This window comes from Myxocyprinus asiaticus, chromosome 2, assembly GCF_019703515.2.
Source record: "Myxocyprinus asiaticus isolate MX2 ecotype Aquarium Trade chromosome 2, UBuf_Myxa_2, whole genome shotgun sequence".
NCBI lineage: Eukaryota > Metazoa > Chordata > Actinopteri > Cypriniformes > Catostomidae > Myxocyprinus > Myxocyprinus asiaticus.
The window spans coordinates 34,251,912-34,272,759 of NC_059345.1; the positions used below are offsets into that span (position 1 = coordinate 34,251,912).

At 38.7% G+C, this 20,848-nt stretch overlaps 1 protein-coding gene across 1 annotated transcript in view; it reads right to left on the bottom strand.

Moving 5' to 3' along the window:
* Positions 1-20,848, bottom strand: part of LOC127416280 (uveal autoantigen with coiled-coil domains and ankyrin repeats protein-like) — a 107,099-nt gene that overhangs the window by 34,892 nt on the left and 51,359 nt on the right. The window contains exon 2 of the mRNA XM_051655542.1: positions 3,044-3,174. Within this exon, the coding sequence (XP_051511502.1) occupies positions 3,044-3,174 (131 nt within the window). The remainder of the gene's footprint in view (positions 1-3,043; positions 3,175-20,848) is intronic.

The following is a 20,848-nucleotide window of genomic DNA, read 5'->3' on the forward strand; positions in this document are numbered from 1 at the left end:
ACACTGACTGGTCCATTGGTAGTTTTAAATTGATAGTTTTGCACATCCCTACCTTTAACCTGCAAATTATATATTGTATTACAGCATAAAAACAATTGTCAATTCACAAATGTTCTTCGATAGACATTTCTTTCTGAGAAAAAGGACTTAGTTATTTTTTTAAATCTTTTTATGAAGTTTTTATATCAAAACATCAAATCGCAATACTTACAGAATCGCAATACATATCAAATCGGCTAGGAAATATCATTGTAATATTAAATTGGAATGTCTGTGGCAATTCCCAGCCCTAGTTGGTGGTGAGAAGTCAAACATGTTAACAGAGACTTGACCTGGAACTCTATGCGTGAAGTTGTGGATAACTCCACACACTGTCCCAAACAACTCCCATGGAGTGATGAATGAATAGTAGTTTCAGATGAGAGCAGTGTTGTTTATATATAATTTTTTTTTTTTTTTTTAAATACAGAAACACACACACACACACACACACACACACACACACACACACACACACACACACACACACACACACACACACACAGTCAAGAGGTACAGGGTGTCATGAGTTAGACTTGTTATTGTTAGACTTCAGAAAAGAAAAGCCTTCATGCTTTAGCCATACAGTGAGACAAGAGGACCACCTCATTGATGAAAAGCAAAGACTGGTGTGATTCGCTTTCTAAAACTTTGTTGATTTTATGATGAAAATTTATACAACATAAAAGTTACATAATAGCCATTTAAAATGTTTCCACTACTTTAAACTTCTTGGACATGTGATTCTTTCAAATAGAATCTACATTTAAATCTAAAATGAAAACACAATTTCCCGGGAAACCAAATAGGGAGCCACAGCTCATTGCGCTTGCAGGTTAGCACAGATTATTTCCTCCAAATATGATTTCATAACAACTCGAACCATACAACAGGAACACAAAACAAGACAACATTTTGTTATGTATAGGGTAAGTTGATGGATGTTCTAATGGAAGGTGACCCCTGGTGAATAAAGGAGACTGAAAGGCTCAGATGGTCACGGAGACCCAGACATGTCATTCTAGCTTGGCTCCAACTCCTTGACTGACACATATCTGCGGCTCCAAGATACATTATATATTTTTAGAGGTGCTACAGAGGTGGGAAGTGTGGGCCAGTTTGAATTCAAAACAAGAATTCTGCATGCTGTAACCGGTCAGTCACCAGAGCCTTAGCAGTTGAAAAGCAAAAGTAATTTCACTATATTTGAAAATCTGGTAAGTGTGGTGTGCATTAGAAAAGGTATTCAAATTCTGAACGCAACTCTTTGCCACTGAAATAGCTAGGAGCAGAAAAACATTAAGTCATTCAAAAAGAATCTTCTGACCTTCTAGATAAACTTCTGTGCGAGTATAACTCTATATAGAAGCATGTGGGCATAAAAGTAAAAGGTTAAAGCCACGGGAGAAAGGCTATGTTTCCTGTGAGCTACCCATCCATTAGTAAGCACTGTGTACACACACACACACACACACACACACACACACACACACACACACACACACACACACACACACACACACACACACACACAGAAATCTGCTCAATTCAATATTTACACAAGGTAAAAGTGATTTTTTTTTTCTTCAAATGAAAATACACCATACTATTACAGGTTACTAATTTTCCCAGCAGAGCTACTGGATTACACCCTACAAGACCTGTGGTCTGCCTTGCCTGTGTCTGTGAGCTATTTTGACCAGTGGAAGAAATAACAGGCTGCATGTGGGGTCCTGCTATATGAACAGTGGATTTCCACAAATTCAAAGTTAACATGTGATCTGTGTGTTCACCTACCACTTCAATTGATTCTGCACAGAAAGGCTACAAACACACTCATGTTCAGGTCGTTTGGCAGCCATAAGGGTGTACAGACATCCATGAGCACGTTTCATATATCAGGATGGTGTTTATTAATTGAGCTCTGTTACACTATAACACCGGCCTGGCGACTCTGATGGTGGCAAATGCACTTGATTTAGTCCTGAGAAATTCTAGCACCTTATTACAAGTCAAGCCCTTCTCCTCCCAACAGAGAATGAAGAATCTCACACTATGACAAAAATACCCAAAGGGGAGCCTTGTGTCCATAAATGAGGGAACGAAACAAAGCTGTGTTTAAATTGAGCTGAAATGTGCCCGTCAATGCCCTACATACATGTCAAGTTGGCAGATTAACTGGTCTTTTTCTTTCTTTAGAAAGCCAAGTTTACCACATGACCATGTAACTAAGTACAACATAGATAAGCGTTATTGAGTAAAAGGGTTCAAATATTCACCTCTGATCCCTAAAAAACCTTTTCTGCATTCATCTGAAAATGAAAGGCATCATCTAAAATTCTCTAGTCTGTGAGCTTTCAGAAGATAACTCTAGATACACTGTAACAGATCTGTGTATGCAAGTATAGATTTAGTCTCATTGGGCTGTTCTGAGCTTTTCTGGTCTGTTCATGGCCACAGCATGCTTTCCAAACTCTTCTTGAACCCTTGGTCAAGCACAAAACACCTCATCCAAAACTGACATAACTAAAAGTCAATTAGTGAGACTTCTGTAAATACCAAAGTATTCAAATAGATATAAATCACTACCATATGCTCCCATATGCACAGCAATTATACAGTCAAAATATAAAAAACAGTCAAAAAATAATACTGAATAAAGCAATGATTCTGATAGGTTGTTTTACTTATGTTAGTTACTGTCATCGCGCTTAACAAAAATTAACAAGTTAAACTTTCATTTTCCACATGCATTAATGCATTAATTCTGACAGCTCAAAAAAAAAAAAAAAACTTAATTGTTAGTTCATGATACCTAGTGCATTAACTAATGCCATAGAATTGAACCTTGTTGTAAAGTGTTGCCAAAATTAAATTTACTGTAATAACTAGAAATAAAATCATTTTTAGAGAGATATGCAGTGACATCAAAAACATCAAGAAAGTGTGAAAGTATGTGGAAAATGTGAATTAGACTATTTATGTGTGTGACAAGGGAACTTACGCAGAGCGCCCCTCTACATCAAGTTTTGTTGGGATGATGCTCTTCTTGCCAAGCACTGCTGCAACCTTGTCCACATCCCTCCTCTCCACTGCCTTCATCAGCCTGTCATCATACTTATTCCAGTCTGTGTTCTACAGGAAAGAGAGACACACACAGAGAGGTCAGTATATTCAGTTTTCATAACGTCATCATATTTACAAAGACAGCAATGACAAGTTAAATAAAGGTGTTAAGATGACATTAATTGTGCATAAATGTGCTGATGATCAGGGTGGTGATCCGAATTGCAATTAGCTGAATGAAGGAATGTGACCAACCCTTTTGCACCAACCACATACTGAAACGCACAAAAGGATTTGAAAGGCACATAAATGAACTAATAAAAGCAAAGCCGATTTGACCAAAAAAAACAAACAAAAAAAAAAACATTTCTAATGAACATTTGGCATAAAAACTTGTCATCAACAAAAGATGACGATTGCAAAAACGAGCACTTTAAAGTCTGGCATGGCAAGTTTAAACAGAGATATTTAAGTTGCAAAAATCTCAAGAAACAGTTCACTCTCCAGAAAAAAATCAACAGCATTCCTGCATTCCTTGCATTTGTGGAGAAAGCCATAAGTCACTCTCCCCCACTGGGTCAGTTCAAAACACACACACACACACACAAAACAAAACCCAGATGAACTTAAGTTTAACAGTAAAAGTACCAATAGAGGATCTCTTGATACCTACAAAGTACATGGAGGTGCATTTGAGCCACCGACTCATCTTGATGGTCCTCTTGCAGTGGTCTGGAGATGTATAACAATAAGAAAGTTCGCCTTTTCCCTTTCAAACAAAATGAACACTCAGCCAGCGAGTGTGTGAGCATCTAGCAGTGTGTTTGTGGTGTTCAATAGAGTCCCCCTCTCCAGCAGGCAGCCTGCGCCTCACAGGGGGACGAGAAACCTTGGCAGAGTCCTCTAACTTCTCCCCAAGAATTCATCACAGCACAAGAGACATGCAAACACACAGAGTGAGAGCCGCTGTATCACAGGGACCAGCCCCGGGACAGCAGCTCCTCCTCCGAGGCTGTGTCTTTGTCTCTTCTCGCCTTTGTCCTCCTTTCAAAGACAGTCCTTTTGTCTACACAGCTTATATCTTTTCAAAATTATGCTGCTTTCCACTCTCTCCTCCTGACTCTATCTGCTGTGCTCCTCTATGCCAAATGGCAAGGTTGTCCAACCTCTGGCGGTAAATATGCGAGCGCTTCCAGGTCTAAAATATCCCTGTAAACAGCACGCAGACAAGCCCTTCAGGCTGGTTGCCTCTTTATTTTTTGACCCTCAGACCTTTCTCCAATGACTGATTGGGGTAGAACTGCTAAGAATAACCCATCCTAGCATATCTGGTACATGTGTAACCATTACGGTGACACTCGTGAATGTGAGAGGAGAAACAAGGCCAGCCAAACAAGAGGAACCTCAGTGCAGTCAAAACGTATCCCCCTCCCCAGCAACACCCGTGCATAAAGCAAGAAACATGAATCTCTGGGAGATTAAAGTCTCAGTTCCAGACCAGGTCATCATCTGGCAGTCTGAGGAGGTGCTTGCAGCCTCATTCAAAGAGTCTGTCCCCTCACCGGGAGGGGTCGAAGCTGATGGAAGTGGTGCACAGCAGCAGGATTAGGTATCAGCTTTCACAATCGGCTATCTGCAGTATGGACCCACATTTACAATCACTCCCCACCATTTCTGCATCTTGAAGATAAACACTCTGCATAAGATCTATTTCCAAAAGGAAGACGTCAACTTAATTTGGTGAGAGATTTGAAAGGGGTTCAAAAGGCAGCAGAGACATGTTAGATTTTCGCACCAGCACCAGTGGGGGAGTTCAGTTATCCCTTAATGTGCCCCTCAGTCCTCAACACAATCTGTGGCTCTGATACACCAGCATAAATGCGAGAATACCGATAATAATATATGAGGGGGTGTAAGTTATCCACCTTGAACCTGCTCTGTCCCATAGAAACAACGAAATTGAAATGGACACATTCAGTATGTATATAAGGTCTACCCCCTTAAATAAGCACAATAGTGTGGTGAGAAAGAATTTCTGTTTTGTTTTGTCTTTTACTGAGAACATTGAATTACAGCTGAGAGGTGTTTATAGCCCATGCAATCAAGGCCATCTTAAACAAACAGGGCCAAAGAAAATTTACATATACACACAAAATAATAATAAAAATAAATTTTATATTAAAAATATCAAAATCAAGTGACATCTTGCTTTTGACAACTAGTGTCCTCCTAGTACCTGTACAAGGTCAGTGTAACTGTTTGGGTTTGCAGACATCAAATTGAACATCATATTATAATATTAAATTATTGACAGAAAACTGAAGCAAGACCTTTGTAGTCGGTTAATAAATGCTATCATCTCCCCTTCTGTCCACAGGTGTCATAGCTTATTTTAGATTTGTATACGATTTTGTTGCGACCAAACGTGTGGAATTACGCTAATTTGCAATTAAAGTGAATCTGGAGCACTTTAAATATAACACGCTCCACACACGTAGCACACCCTTCACTCAGGACATGAGAATTTGTGTGTATTGAGCACAGAACCACTCTGAAACCACTATCATGAGCCTCCTGCATGCTCAGAGTAGCCTATGTGTAATACACTGACCCCATTACATACACTTAAGAAAGCACTACACACTACAGACAGAACAGATCCATGTTCATAAGCGCAGCACAGCGGGCAGTGCGTTCAGACTATTTATTTAATTAAATCACAGCCCTCATGGTTAGATGGATTAGGTCAGTGGTTCCAAACTTTTTACAGTGGCATACCCTCCAAAAATTCAACATGCTTTTGCGTACCCCTCTCTAACGCAAAGATAACATTCACAAGGTGTTTTGAAAATATGTACAATTGAAGTCAGAAGTTAACATACACTTAGGCTGAAGTCATTAAAACGAATTTAACCACTCCACAGATTTCATATTAGCAAACTATAGTTTTGAAAAATAATTTAGACATCTACTTTGTGCATGACAAGTAATTTTTCCAAAAATTGTTTACAGACAGATTGTTTCACTTTTAATTGACTATCACAATTCCAGTGGGTCAGAAATGTACATACACTAATTTAACTGTGCCTTTAAACAGCTTGGAAAATTCCAGAAAATTATGCCACGCCTTTAGACAATTAGCTTCTGATAAGCTAATTGGCTAATTGGAGTCAATTGGAGGTGTACCTGTGGATGTATTTTAAGGCCTACCTTCAAACTCTGTGCCTCTTTGCTTGACATATGGGAAAATCAAAGAATTCAGCCAAGACCTCACAAATGTTTTTTTGGACCTCTTCAAGTCTGGTTCATTCTTGGGAGCAATTTCCAAATGCCTGAAGGTACCACGTTCATCTGTACAAACAATAGTACGCAAGTATAAACACCATGGGACCACAGAGCCATCATACCACTCAGGAAGAAGACGCATTCTGTCTCCAAGAGATGAACGTAGTTTGGTGCGAAAAGTGCAAATCAATCCCAGAACAACAGCAAAGGACCTTGTGAAGATGCTGGAGGAAACAGGTAGACAAGTATCTATATCCACAGTAAAATGAGTCCAATATTGACATAACCTGAAAGGCTGCTCAGCAAGGAAGAAGCCACTGCTCCAAAACCACCAAAAATAAAGCCAGACTACAGTTTGCAAGTGCACATGGGGATAAATACCTTACTTTTTGGAGAAATGTCCTCTGGTCTGATGAAACAAAAATTGAATTTTTTGGCCATAATGACCATTGTTATGTTTGGAGGGAAAAGGGTGAGGCTTGCAAGCTGAAGAACACCATCCCAACTGTGAAGCATGGGGGTGGCAGCATCATGTTGTGGGGGTGCTTTGCTGCAGGAGGGACTGGTGCACTTCACAAAATAGATGGCATCATGAGGAAAGAAAATTATGTGGATATATTGAAGACATCAGCCAGGAAGTTAAAGCTCGGTCACAAATGGGTCTTCCAAATGGACAATGACCCCAAGCATACCTGCAAAGTTGTGGCAAAATGGCTTAAGGACAACAAAGTCAAGGTAACTGGAGTGGCCATCACAAAGCCCTGACCTCAATCTGATATAAAATTTGCGGGCAGAACTGAAAAAGCATGTGAGAGCAAGGAGGCCTACAAACCTGACTCAGTTACAGCAGTTCTGTCTGGAGGAATGGGCCAAAATTCTATTGTGAGAAGCTTGTTGAAGGCTACCCAAAACATTTGACCCAAGTTAAACAATTTAAAGGCAATGCTACCAAATACTAACAAAGTGTATGTAAACTTCTGACCCACTGGGAAAGTGATGAACAAAATAAAAGCTGAAATAAATAATTCTCTCTACTACTATTCTGACATTTCACATTCTTAAAATAAAGTAGTGATCCTAACTGACCTAAGACAGGGAAAGTTTTCTAAGATTAAATGTCAGGAATTGTGAAAAATTGAGTTTAAATGTATTTGGCTAAGGTGCATGTAACCTTCTGACTTCAACTGTACATTCAACACAATATAATTTAACACAATCATAGCTTGTAAAACAATTCCCTTATATTATACTTGTTATATTTGTACAAGTTCTTTACAGGGTATATTTATAATTTAGATATTGAATAGATGGCTTACTAATAAGATGGGCATGCTTTGACATAACTGCATATTTTGCCAACTGATCCATCGTGTCGCAGGAGCAAGACACAGTACTAGCACTTTATAAGACCTGCCGGTATGCAAGACTAGCAGCTGGTACTGTGTCAGGAATTGCGCATAATTTCAGGTGTGGCACTGCCATCCGACTGCAAGCATTGCAGGGAAGTATCTGTGCAATTGCTTGGCCAGCTCAAGGTTTCAAGGCTCAAGGTGCTTTTTTATATCAATTAAAACTGTCAGCAAGGTTGAGCTCATTTGCTGAAAAAAATATAATCATGCAACGAGGAAAAAAAGAAGAAAAAAAAAAACTAGGGTGTGAGAAAATACAAGTGAAAATTACTGCATGTGAATGAAAACATTATTTGACAGCACAGGTGCGAGTGACATCTGACACCTGTTATCAAAACGTATAAACTTATGCCATCAGAATCAAAACTCCCTATGCATCTCACCTTACATACAAATTATGTTTCAAACTGCAATTAAAAAACAACTAAACAAAAATCGTGGGCGACTGACAAGGCGAGTCTGGTAAAACAGCGAAGTATCAATTTTACTAGCAATCACTTAGCAATGTCACCTTGCAGTGTTGCTGGGCTGGCGAAAAACGCACGACGCATAAATAGATGCAGTTTTTTTTAACCACAAAAGATAGGGTTATTTCATTGCATGCAATTTATCTGACCTTTATGACAATCATTTTGGTGTTTCTTCACTAGAGAGCGCACAAAATAATTTTTTGCCTGTGAGAAATACATGAACTCACATATTATTTTAGAATGGGATGAAATTAAAGGAACGGTAAATCTCTGAATTTTTAACACAGTGCAATCAATGTAGCCCGATTCCCAAACAAAGGGCTCTTATGAGCTGGTTCTTTTGAATCTACAGCGTGAAACATACAGCATGACCAGTGTAGTCCCATTACTGAACGAATGACTCTTTTGAGCCCATTCATTTGAATCTACACCGCAAGACATACAGCGCTACATCCTAAACGATTTGCCCTTATCTGCCAGTTCTTTTAGTGAATGAAAAAAATGTACTGAACTGCAAGTCATTTATTTCATCATGTCATGGTATTTTACAAAAAAGAATGAATTAATAAAATATCTTAAAATTCTGTGTAAACACTTTTGTATTACCAGTATACGGCACTCGCGTCGAGCAATGTCTGTGAACAGTGCCTGTTTTATAAACGTTTTTTGACCATCGCTGTTGTAATTTACTGTATAAAGAAAAAGTTCCCAGACAGGAGACTTAAATGATGCAGGGGCTCCTCTCTTGCTGCTTGTTTTCTCCGCTTGCCATTTTGCCATCTAACGCGTGCAGATCTGTGATGTCATCAACTAATTTAACATACTAACAGTTAATAGGACAGCTTCTCTCTGTAGAAAGTTGACCGACATGAAACAGGCAGTGTGTGTCCATCTACACAGCCATACAGGTGCATTAGCGGAGGTTACAACTGCACATGTCTAATTGGCGCTTTATTTTCTTCGCCAAACAGTATGATCCAGATGCGTTATTAAACTAGAGATGAACCAATGAGCACATGCTTACCGAAGCCATGGTTGGCGAACCGTACGGTTCATTTTTTTTCTGAGAACCGTTACACCCCTAATATAGACAGGTGTGTGCCTTTCCAAATCATGTCCAATCAATTGAATTTGCCACAGGTGGAATCCAATCAAAGTGTAGAAACAACTTAAAGATGATCCAGAGAAATGGGATGCACCTAAGCTAAATTTCAAGTGTGATAGCAAAGGGTCTGCAGGGCTCGACAATAATGACTGCTCTATGGCCCGGGGCCAGTATGAGAGAGATTCAGGCCAGTTGCTAGAACAGGGGTCGGCAACCTATGGCACAATGCTGGTACGCGGAGGCGTAATCACTGGCACACCAGCAACGGTGAGAGGAGTAGACCATTTTATTCATATGAAATTCCGCACCTGCATTCCAGTCTACATCTTGATCATACAGGGTGTTTTCATGAGCTGAATGGGAGGCTATACACAAAGTTAAAATGTGACGAGATTGAAGTATACCCAACAGACTTGTGCAGCGCGTGCAAGCCATTCGCACATCACAAGCCTGGAAACAAAGTTTTAGGATTTTGCTGGTGCGATTCACCGAAAAGGGCTAAATAGTTGATCGGCTTGTGAAGTGCGAATGGCTTGCATGTGTAGTACGAGTCTAGTCACACTTTAATAGTGTTTAGCCTCCCATTCAGCTGATGAAAACACGCTGTGTGATCATGAGGAAGGAATACATCAAGATGTAGATTGGAATGCAGGTGCGAAAAACGTCATATAAATAAAATAGCCTGCTCCTCTCTCATTGTTGCTTGCGTGCTAGTGATTACATGATTACAACGACATAATATAATAAATGTTTAAGATTCCACACAATGTGATCAGTAATGAAATAAGCAAATTTGTGACATTAACTGTGTTAACTCATTTTGTACAAAAGGACAGGTTTTCTTTCATTAAAGCACTTTCACAAGATGCTCTGTGAAAATTCACATGCAGGATTTTTCACATGCGGGTTCTGCACAAATTTTTCACTCAAACTGTTATGCTGATAATATCATTAGTAATGAAAAATAATTGATTAAAATATAAAAATGCAAAGTAGAAACATTTTCACAAGTGGACTCTAACTTCGGAAAATCGCATACATGGGCACGTCGGCACAGCCATTGAGCAGGAAAATAAAAAAAAAATGGCACTCCATGTCAAAAAGGTTGCCGACCCCTGTGATAAAACTTTAATTTGCCCGATCGGGACAGTGTTGCATTTCTAACATTAGTGTAAGCAGAGAACAAGCGAGAGAGCACAAAAATTACACGGAGCAAACAAAGCCTTCTAACCGAGCACTCGGACACGAGCGAGATTATATTTAGCTCACAAAGACGCACGAGCGCATAGTATACTGGACACTCCAAGGTACAGTTCACAATATTACAAAACGTAAACATTAATTCAACATGCTAATGGCGTTTGATACGAAAAGAAGCAAAATCACTATGGCTATTATTATTTTCAGAACTGTTCATTTAAAACAGTCTAGCCTACTTCACATCATCCTCATAACACACCCATTACATTTCTCATTCCTGGACTGTGCAGATATTATCTTTGTTCTTTGTGTGTCAGTCAGTGTTGGCCTTGTTTGGGTTGTCTAATTTTATGTTTATATCCACATTCTTAATTCATAGATTAGTCCTAATATCTACCTATGTTCTACCTGTATTATATGTACAACCGATTTAGTAGCGTGGTCTCCTCTCTCATGGATTCATGTGTTTATTACATTAAGCAAACAATTAAATCTTTAACTCGGTCACTAAATCTTAGATTGGTTGTGAAAATACTACACATAGCATTTTGATTTATTTTGATAAACGGGTGACCGAAAACCCATAATTTGCTCAACAGAAATCTTCACTTAAAAACATGTAAATGACAGGGCGTCTGAGGTTAATACATATGATGCATTTATGAATTTATCTCTGTAAAGTGCTTATAAGGCGTTACATAAGGCATAAATCATATCTTGCAAATTGCAAATGTGATAACATTTTGGGGGAAATTGTCTTAAAAACGTAATATTAAAAAAAATATTTAGCTTTTGGACACATTTTTTAAAGCCATGATGCAAACAGCTATTTTAAATTTTTGCTTTGGGGCCAGTGAATATTTTGGCATGGCCAGTGAAAATCTGGGGGGAAAAAATCCTTAGCGTTGAGGCCTGGTCTGAGTACTTATGTCAATGTGATAATTCATTTTTTCCTTTTTAATAAATTTGCAAAGTTATCAAAAATCTGGTTTTTACTTTGTCATTATGGGATATGTAGTGTAGATTGATGTGAAAAAAAAAATTTATTCAAAGCATTTTAGCATATGGCTGCAACATTACAAAATGTAAAAGAAATGAAGGGGTCTGAATACTTTCTGAATACATTGTATATATCTAGATATGTATATACCTAGTTATTTCTGTAACTGCTGATCTCCTGGGATTTTCACACATAACAGTCTCTAGAATTTACTCCGAATGGGGCCAAAAACCAAAAAACATCCAGTGAGCAGCAGTTCTGCAGACAGAAATGCCTTGTTGATGAGAGAGGTCAACAGAGACAAAGTCTACGGTAACTCAGATAACCACTCTTTACAACTGTGGTGAGAAGAACAGAATCTCAGAATGCTATTCTGAGATGCGGGTTGGTGCTGTTTTGGTGGTACGAGGAGGACCTACACAATTTTAGGTTGGTGGTTTTAATGTTGAGGCTGATCGGTGTACAGTCTGCATGCACAGTGTGCTTCAGTGAATAAGCGCAGCTCTGTTGTTGAGTCCATGTTGACACACACATACACATTGCACACACGTGCTCGTGATGCAACAGAAATCCAATAGAACTTGCTTCATGTTTACTGAAGATTTTCACAGGAATTAATAAATTTTGCTGCTGCATTATCCAGCAGTTTTGTAGTCAAGACCACCTAAATCAAGACCAATTCAAGACCAAGACCAGAGTATATTGAGACCGAGACAAGACCAAGACCAGACCAGTGCGAGTCCCACACTGCATGACACACTTACGATAAAATGTGGAACACGCAAACCATAAGCACTGCTCAAATTGATCTGAAAGATCCACATTCCCATAAAAACACCCACAGAAAACAAATGAAGATTCCTCTTCATTCACCTCTTTTATTGCCATCCATGGATGTATGTATGTATGTATGTGTGTGTGTGTGTGTGTGTGTGTGTGTGTGTGTGTGTGTGTAAGGGCTGTAACGATACGCGAACCGCAACCGAAATCGCGATACAAACTACCACGATCCCGTGTCACACACGCCTCTCTCCAACCCCAGCAGCCTGCCATCAGTTACAGATGCAGCCCCTTGAGCTCTTTACACACACTACAATAAAATTAGGGTGACGTAATTTTACGTCCTCTTTTTCCCGGACATGTCATCTTTTTCGGACCTTAAAAAAGTGTCCGGCCGGGATTTCTAAATTTGCAAAAATGTCCGGGATTCGGCTTTAGTTGCATTATGATGTGCATCTGGTCTGATACTTCATTGTGTGAGCACGCATATTTGCATTGCTTTAACAACTCTTTGTAAGTCCCGCCTTCTCGCACACCAATTGGTCGATTATTAGAGGCTTGCAGCAACTATTGGCCAAATTCCTGCCTGTCAATCTCTCCGCGAACGCGCAAAGCACTGTTGTGTTCAGCATCAAACAGTTGCTTGACAGTAGCAGCAAATGACAACTGAGTGGAAACAATGCCCATACGAAAGTGCAAATTTACAGAAGATTTGCACAGAAAATTCCCATGCTTTCATCCAGGTCGAGATCTGTGGGCTATGACATGTAAAGCTGGCACTTATGTGTCAGTTGCTAATAAAAGTGATTTAGAAGCACACATTAGCTCTGTGAAGCATAAAGGGTCAGCAAAAGGTGAAAGTTCATCAGGTAAATTAACGGACTACTTTTTGCAACCAGGTAAAATTGTTATCACATTGCTTCATTTTCCATGGCTATTCAAAATAAAAGTAATAGTAAATGAAGGTGCACTCATGGCATCAAATATTTTATTTTAGTACATGGACATTCAAAAGAATGTTGGAAATTTATTTATAGGTATTTATGTTATGCTAATAGAGTGTCTTTTTCACTGCATTAAAGTTTGCATTCATAGTAACACTGTTTTGAACCCTATTATTCCAATCCCCCTCCAAAAATAAAAATAAAAAAACAGAGGTATGAACTGAACCGTGGCGCAAAAATCGAGGTGTGAACCGAACCGTGGATTTTGTGTATCGTTACAGCCCTAATCAGTGTACCAAGAGAAATGTCTTGATAAAATAATCAAAATTCATTGCAGAGGTGAATTTTATGTGTGTGAATTTTCCTTTGTTTTCAATGAGCAAACAAATACAAACAAACACTAATGAGCTGAAATCAACTTAACCATCTTTACTCAACACTCCTTTTCCAAGTTTTACCATCCACCTAAAACAATAAAATGTTTGTGCAAACATCACATCAGGTTTTCTGGATGACTCTTCCCCTAGAAACCATCATACTGAATATATCAAACAATTATTCAATACTTAAGTCTTCACTTTTCTCTGTCTTTTCTTAAACGATATATTAAGTTGAATGTAATGCAGCAAGAGGCAGATTGCTAACGTTAGCTAGCTAGCTTTGCTAGCATCACTTACACTTAGCTTAACTTTTTTTATGCTTCCTTTCTAAGTGCCAATAAAAGTTTGACGTGGTCCCAGCCGTCTCAGTAAGCATTGCATTGCAGAATTTACATACTGCTGTGTGTTTTCTTTTGGATGCTTATTTGCAGATGAACTCTTTGTGGTTTAGGTCAGTGTTTCCCAACCTTTTTTCTGTCACGGCACACTTTTTACGATTAAAAAAATCCTATGGCACACCACTATCCCACATAACCAGTTTTCCTTTTCAAGAACGCACCCATGTTTTCTGTCCGTCTTAGTAGCATGAACTCGTAATGTTTGAAATTCGGCTATGCAAAAAACGCAAGTAACATAGGTATGCTGTATAATGAGGTCACAGATACCAAGAGCGCTTATTGTATAATGAAAAACCAACAACTTTGTCTCTTTTCCAATTTGTAGGTTTGTTCTTGCAAATTAATTCTTGCAACGGCACAGCAAATGCATTTTTTATTACTTTTTTATTTACTGTATTTTCCGTAAATAAGTCGAACCTGACTATAAGTCACACGGGTCAAAATAGTGTTGTTGAAGGAGAGAAAAAAAACCCCACACAAGTCGCACTGACAGAGGTTGGATCCTGTAGGCACTAGGACCCGGAAGCAGCCGCCCAGCCTCCATTCACCACTCCGTGAAGTAGTGCCCGACCGATATTATCGGCCGATATTAGCCTTTCACCGATATATCGGTATCGCCGTATATTTTACAGATATGCGCCAAAATGAAAACTATTTTCAGAACATATAATGCAGAAAACAATGCTTTAGAATTGGTGTCATTACATAGTTTGTCCAGCAGAGCGTGCTCTGTATCCACTGTTTACAGAGCTGAGCTGACGGTGGCTCTGCAGACAGGGCGGAGTTGAGCTGTGTGTTGGTAAGCTGCTAACTAGTTTGTGAAATAATACTGGAAAGTTAATAAACAATAACTCCATTTTCCTTTTTCAATATAACTAATATAACGTTAACCTTGTCCCTGACCACCATGTCACTCATGTTTATCACATCTGTTTGCTGTTAGCCAGCTATAGTTTGTCAGTGCAGTCAGTAATGTAGCAGATTGAAAGGTAAACATCAGAGCATCTTTTTGCAGCGCAGCAGACAACGGTGCGGTGGTGGATTGTGTGTGGTAAGTGTTGATTTCAAGCTTCGCTGTTGCCTAGTTGGTGAGACACAGTGCTGTAAAGTAAATAAAGTCCATCTTTTACTCTCCGTGACAACGAGCTTATAGCTAAGTAGCTAATCATGTAGTTACTTTCATAGTTGTCAGCTGAGTGGAAGCTAATGTGTAAACATGTGTAAACAGGAATCCTGTTTTGTTCAGGATTCACAGTTTGGTACCCCCTTCAACCGAACAATTCCAGTCGTTGCATTTATAAACTGTAATATTTAGAAGTCTGGTTTTCCACCGTTGAAAGTTTCTCCTGAACTTGTGTAGCAGAATACAGTGTAACACTGCTGCTTATCTGTTTATCTTTACTCTGCAGTATTAAAATAGTCAGCATCTGACTGATACTACACAGTACTGATGTTTATTTAGCTATCTATTTTATTTTTATTTATTCTTTATTTTAATGGTCAGCATTTGACTGATACTAAACAGTACTGATGTTTATTTAGCTATTTATTTTATTCTTTATTTTTTATTTATTCTTTATTTTAATGGTCAGCATTTGACTGATACTAAACAGTACTGATGTTTATTTAGCTATATATTTTATTTTGTTTATTCTTTATTTTAATGGTCAGCAATTGACTGATACTAAACAGTACTGATGTTTATTTAGCTATATATTTTATTTTGTTTATTCTTTATTTTAATGGTCAGCATTTGACTGATACTAAACAGTACTGATGTTTATTTAGCTATATATTTTATTTTGTTTATTCTTTATTTTAATGGTCAGCATTTGACTGATACTAAACAGTACTGATATTTATTTAGCTATTTTATTTGTATTTATTCTTTATTTTAATGGTCAGCATTTTACTGATATTAAACAGTACTGATGTTTATTTAGCTATTTATTGTATTTTATTTATTCTTTATATAAATGGTCAGCAATTGACATTCTAAACATACAGTACTTATGTTTATTTAGCTATTTATTGTATTTTTATTTATTCTTTATTTTCTCAGTGTTCATTTCTAGAATTTGTTGACAATGTATAATAATAATGTCAAATAGTCTTTGATAAAAAATATTTGTTTAATAAAGCAGCCTTCTGAATACCTTTGCATAGTCATATTGGTACAAAATCTGTGAAAAATCCACATAGAAAAGGTCCGTTTTCATTCTAGCTCAAAAATTAACTATATCGGCCACCATATCGGTAATAGTTGAATTTTCCCCCTCTAAAATCGGTATCGGTCTCAAATCCCATATCGGTCAGGCTCTACCGTGAAGATTACAGTACCTCAGAAACTACACATCGTATCACAGTGTTTTTGGACTTGTTTGAAACAGGAGAATTTGCTTTTAGTAATCGTATGTAACAGTTTCTCATGTTCTTTTTATGTTTCATGAGAGAAACGTGACAAGTAAGCCACATCTGTTCATAACATCTGTAACTCTATGCAGTACACAAATAAACAGCGTTTAGTCTTTGAGTAAAACAATACACCTGTTGTATTCTATTTATTCATTTGGTTCACTGACTGAATGTTTTTAATACAAGTGTGATGAAGCATCATTTTGTGGGCATGTGAGGAGATGCGTTTGATAACGGACTATAGCAATAATGTTACGATGGACAAAGTATTTAAACTGGTTGCAGAAAAATACTTTGTAATGGAAAATATACTGAATTGGCAACTTTAAAACTCTTCTACCATCTCTATGCCTTCACTAAAATACCAGGGGAAAAACATTTATTTATTTTGACGAATTTTATAATTTTCCATGGCACACCTGACAATCTTTCATGGCACACTAATGGGCACAGTGGTTGGGAAACACTGGTAGCCAAACTGTATTACAGAAGATTTGGCTGACATCTCTCAGACAGCCACAGTTTCTTCTCCTGTCTCCCGCATTCACTTTCTTGGAGTGCGTGTGAAGGGTATGGGAGGGGTGACAGCCGTTAACAGTAACAAAAATTTCAAATTAGAAATGAGTCAAGTTATTCCTTGCATTTGAAGCAGGAAGTTTTACATCCAATCACAGTAATGATGTTAACAAATAAATCAGACAATGCATGGACAATTTAGTGATATCCTCGCAGTTGTGGTCTTGACCGGTCTTGAAATAAAATCCTGAGTCCTCTTTGTCCGAGAACGAGACAAGACAAAGTAAAAATGCGGTTTATTCCGAGACAAGACAGAGACCTTCAAAAAGTGGTCTAGAGATCAAGACCGATCTAGAGTACTACAACACTGTTATCCAGTAGTGTATATTTTACTCTGTTATAATGAAGTGTAGTTATAGAAAAATAGTTTTTTGTGAATCCTTAATAACATTTAGAATATAATATTTAAAACAGTCTAATTTAAAATAATCATTTTCAGTTTTCGGCCCAGTGTTTCCAGAATTTTCAATGCATCACTGCATTCAGTGCATCACTACTGGCTATAGTGGACAGGTCAGGAGTGTGTAGGTAATGCCTGAACAAAAGTAATTTGCATACAAGCGTTTTTATGGGACATGTGGGAACAGGTTGGTTTGTTTACAAGGTTGTAAGGAATGGGGTGTGTTTGTAGTGGTAATTTAGTGTGTGCCCATGAAATACACACAAAAATGCAATGCAACCAATGGTGTGTTTCCAACTGCAGTAGGAACAGGTTATTATGACTGATGGGGTACGAAGTGATAAGCTCTCTGGTTGGACAGTGTATCTAGGTTGGATCTTGGCTGCCGGGCCGTCTGAGTGGCTCTATGTGCTATAACTCATCAACACCTTGTAAAAATGAAACCCTACCCCCAGTCCCAAGTCTCACACATTAACACCCCCCCCCCCCCAAAAAGTCCTGCCTGACAACAGCAAAACTATGGCACTGCACATGCCAATAAATCAAAACATAAAGAAGAAAGCTATAGATACTTGAGAGCAGATATACTAAGATAACTCAGAGAGAGACTGAGAAAGTGAAAGTGAGAAATGTGAAAAACCAAGCAGGTATTATGGGTGTGACAAGGAGAGCAATTAAATGTGTTTCAGTACAAAGTTTGGAAAACCGTTTCAGTGCCATGTCTACTAGCCCACATTAGCTCAAGACCATATGTTAACAGCTATGAATTATTAATGGCATAACATGTGAACTGAAATCTTAACAGTAGTTCACTCAACAGTTTTTCCCCAACTCACAATCTAAGGTCCCCAACAAGGACACATGCAGCAAAAAAAAAAAAAAAAAAAAAGACCATCGCATGACTTTTAAATTTGCTTTCATTTTTCTTTTCTATACACAGAAAATCCCTCATGCCTCCAGCCCTGCAACATGCCATCCACACATTAACAGGTCTGATTTAGTGCTACACTAACCACAGATGGATGAGTAGCTGCAGAGAATTAGAGAGAATACTGATGTAATATCCTCCAAATACCAAAAATGAATGACAAATTAGCAACCACCCAAAGTATGCAAGAGAAACATTATTTTTCAGAGTAGCTCCCTGTGTTACACTTCCATCCCAATTCTGCTGTCATCCGTACAGCCATGAAATAGTCTTCTCATGTGCTAGAAGTTAAAACTGGGTGAGGGATGGATGTAAATAGTGCCGTGCAATAAAGGTCAAGCCAATAAAAGCACAAAATGTGTACAAGTACCTCCTCTGACATACAGTTGTCCAAAATGTAATGAGTCAGGGCCACCACTGACTTTCACATGCACAAATGACACCTCTCACAACAACACTTTTGTGGCTCAATGTTGATTACCCAAAAATAATTTTGACTTGTTCCTCCTTTTCTTTAAAAAAAGCAAAAAGGAGGGAGTCACGTGGTGCCATGTGGGGGACGTGTGAACGGCGAGCTCTGAGCACTTTGCTAGTTTTTAATTCTTTTTGTATCTTAAACTGGTGAGATTCGATACACCCTACTACATAACTGTTCCAAGAAGTCAACATGTCAAAGAATTAAAAATCCTCGGGATCTGGAGATATTAAAAGACACTTACATGCACAAGCTGATACCCCAGACAGCGCCGCAGACCCGGCGGGAGAGATTCAACACCAACTGTCCAGCAAGTCTGTAATGCTGGCGAAGGTCGTGGCGGACTTGATACATCGATCAATTACTACGATGGAGACGAAATTCACTGAGTTGGTTACAAGAATCGGGGACGTCGAGAAACGGATCAATTATCTGGAGTCATCGGAGAGGGAATTAGCTGCTAATCCGCTAGCGACCAAAGTAGATTTGGAACGCGTTTGGGAAAAGTTGGAAGACCTTGAGAATCGTAATTGCCAAAACAACGTCCGAATTGTTGGAATTCCTGAGCATGAGGAAGGCCGAGATATGGTGAAATTCCTAGAAGAGCTCTGAGTCTGCTCGACATAACAGGCCATAAACTGGAAATCGAGTGAGCTCACAGGGTCCCGGCTCGGAGATCCACGGATCCCGATCAATTCTGGCCAAATTTCTGAGATCATCCAATAAAGATCTTGTGTTACGTGAGGCGAGGAGTAAAGGAAGGCTTTCTTTGAAGAACCACAAAATTTTCTTGTTCCCAGACTTTGCAAATTCGACAAGAGAGAAACGTGATCGATTCAAGGAATGCAAGAAACTCTTACATCAACGGAAGGTCGCTTTTGCATTGATGTTTCCGGCCAAATTGAGAATAGATACTAAGGATGGCCGCAAAATATTTACATGCCCACAGCAAGCATTGTCTTTCATAAAATCAATGGACTGAGTAAGCCATTTGGTGATTTTCATGTTGCCCCCAAGTGAGCTTGATTCACTGAACATTCACTTGACTGTCTGAGGAAGTTGGGCACCCTTTTTTTTTTTTTGTGTTGGTTACACTTAGTGGCTGGAATTTGTTTTGTGTAGTAACATTCCTTCAAGAAATTCTTGCATTGATGGAGAGTCGCTTTGCACTGATGTTCCCGGCCAAATTGAGAATAGATACTAAGGATGGCCTCAAAATATTTACATGCCCACAACAAGCGATGTTTTTCATAAAATCAATGGACTGAGGAAGTCATGGTGTGTTTCTCACGTTGCTCCCAAGTGAGCTTGATTCACTGAACATTCACTTGACCGTACGAGGAAGCTAGGCACCTTTTGTTTCTTTTTGGCTGGCTCTGCCTAGCGGCTTGAGTTTGTTTTGTGGAGTAACACTCCTTCGGGACAGTTGTGGATGAATCTGCATGTTCCTTGTGTTTATGCCTCCTATTGGCTGGAGTTTGTTTTGTGGAGTATTTTTGGCAGGACATTGGAAGGATTAGATCATCTGCTGCACTCATGAACAGCCGGCTCACTGAACATTCGTTTGACTGTCGGAGGAAACTGAACAGAACTTTCATTTACAGTTGTGCTCAAAAGTTTGCATACCCTGGCAGAAATTGTACAATTTTGGCATTGATTTTGAAAATATGACTGATCATGTCTTTTATTTAAGGATAGTGATCATATGAAGCCATTTATCATCACATAGTTGTTTGGCTCCTTTTTAAATCATAATGAGAACAGAAATCACCCAAATGGCCCTGATCAAAATTTTACATACCCTTGAATGTTTGGCCTTGTTACAGACACACAAGGTGACACACACAGGTTTAAATGGCAGTTAAAAAGTAAATTTTCCACACTTGTGGCTTTTTAAATTGCAATTAGTGCCTGTGTATAAATAGTCAATGAGTTTGTTAGCTCTCAGGTGGATGCACTGAGCAGGCTAGATACTGAG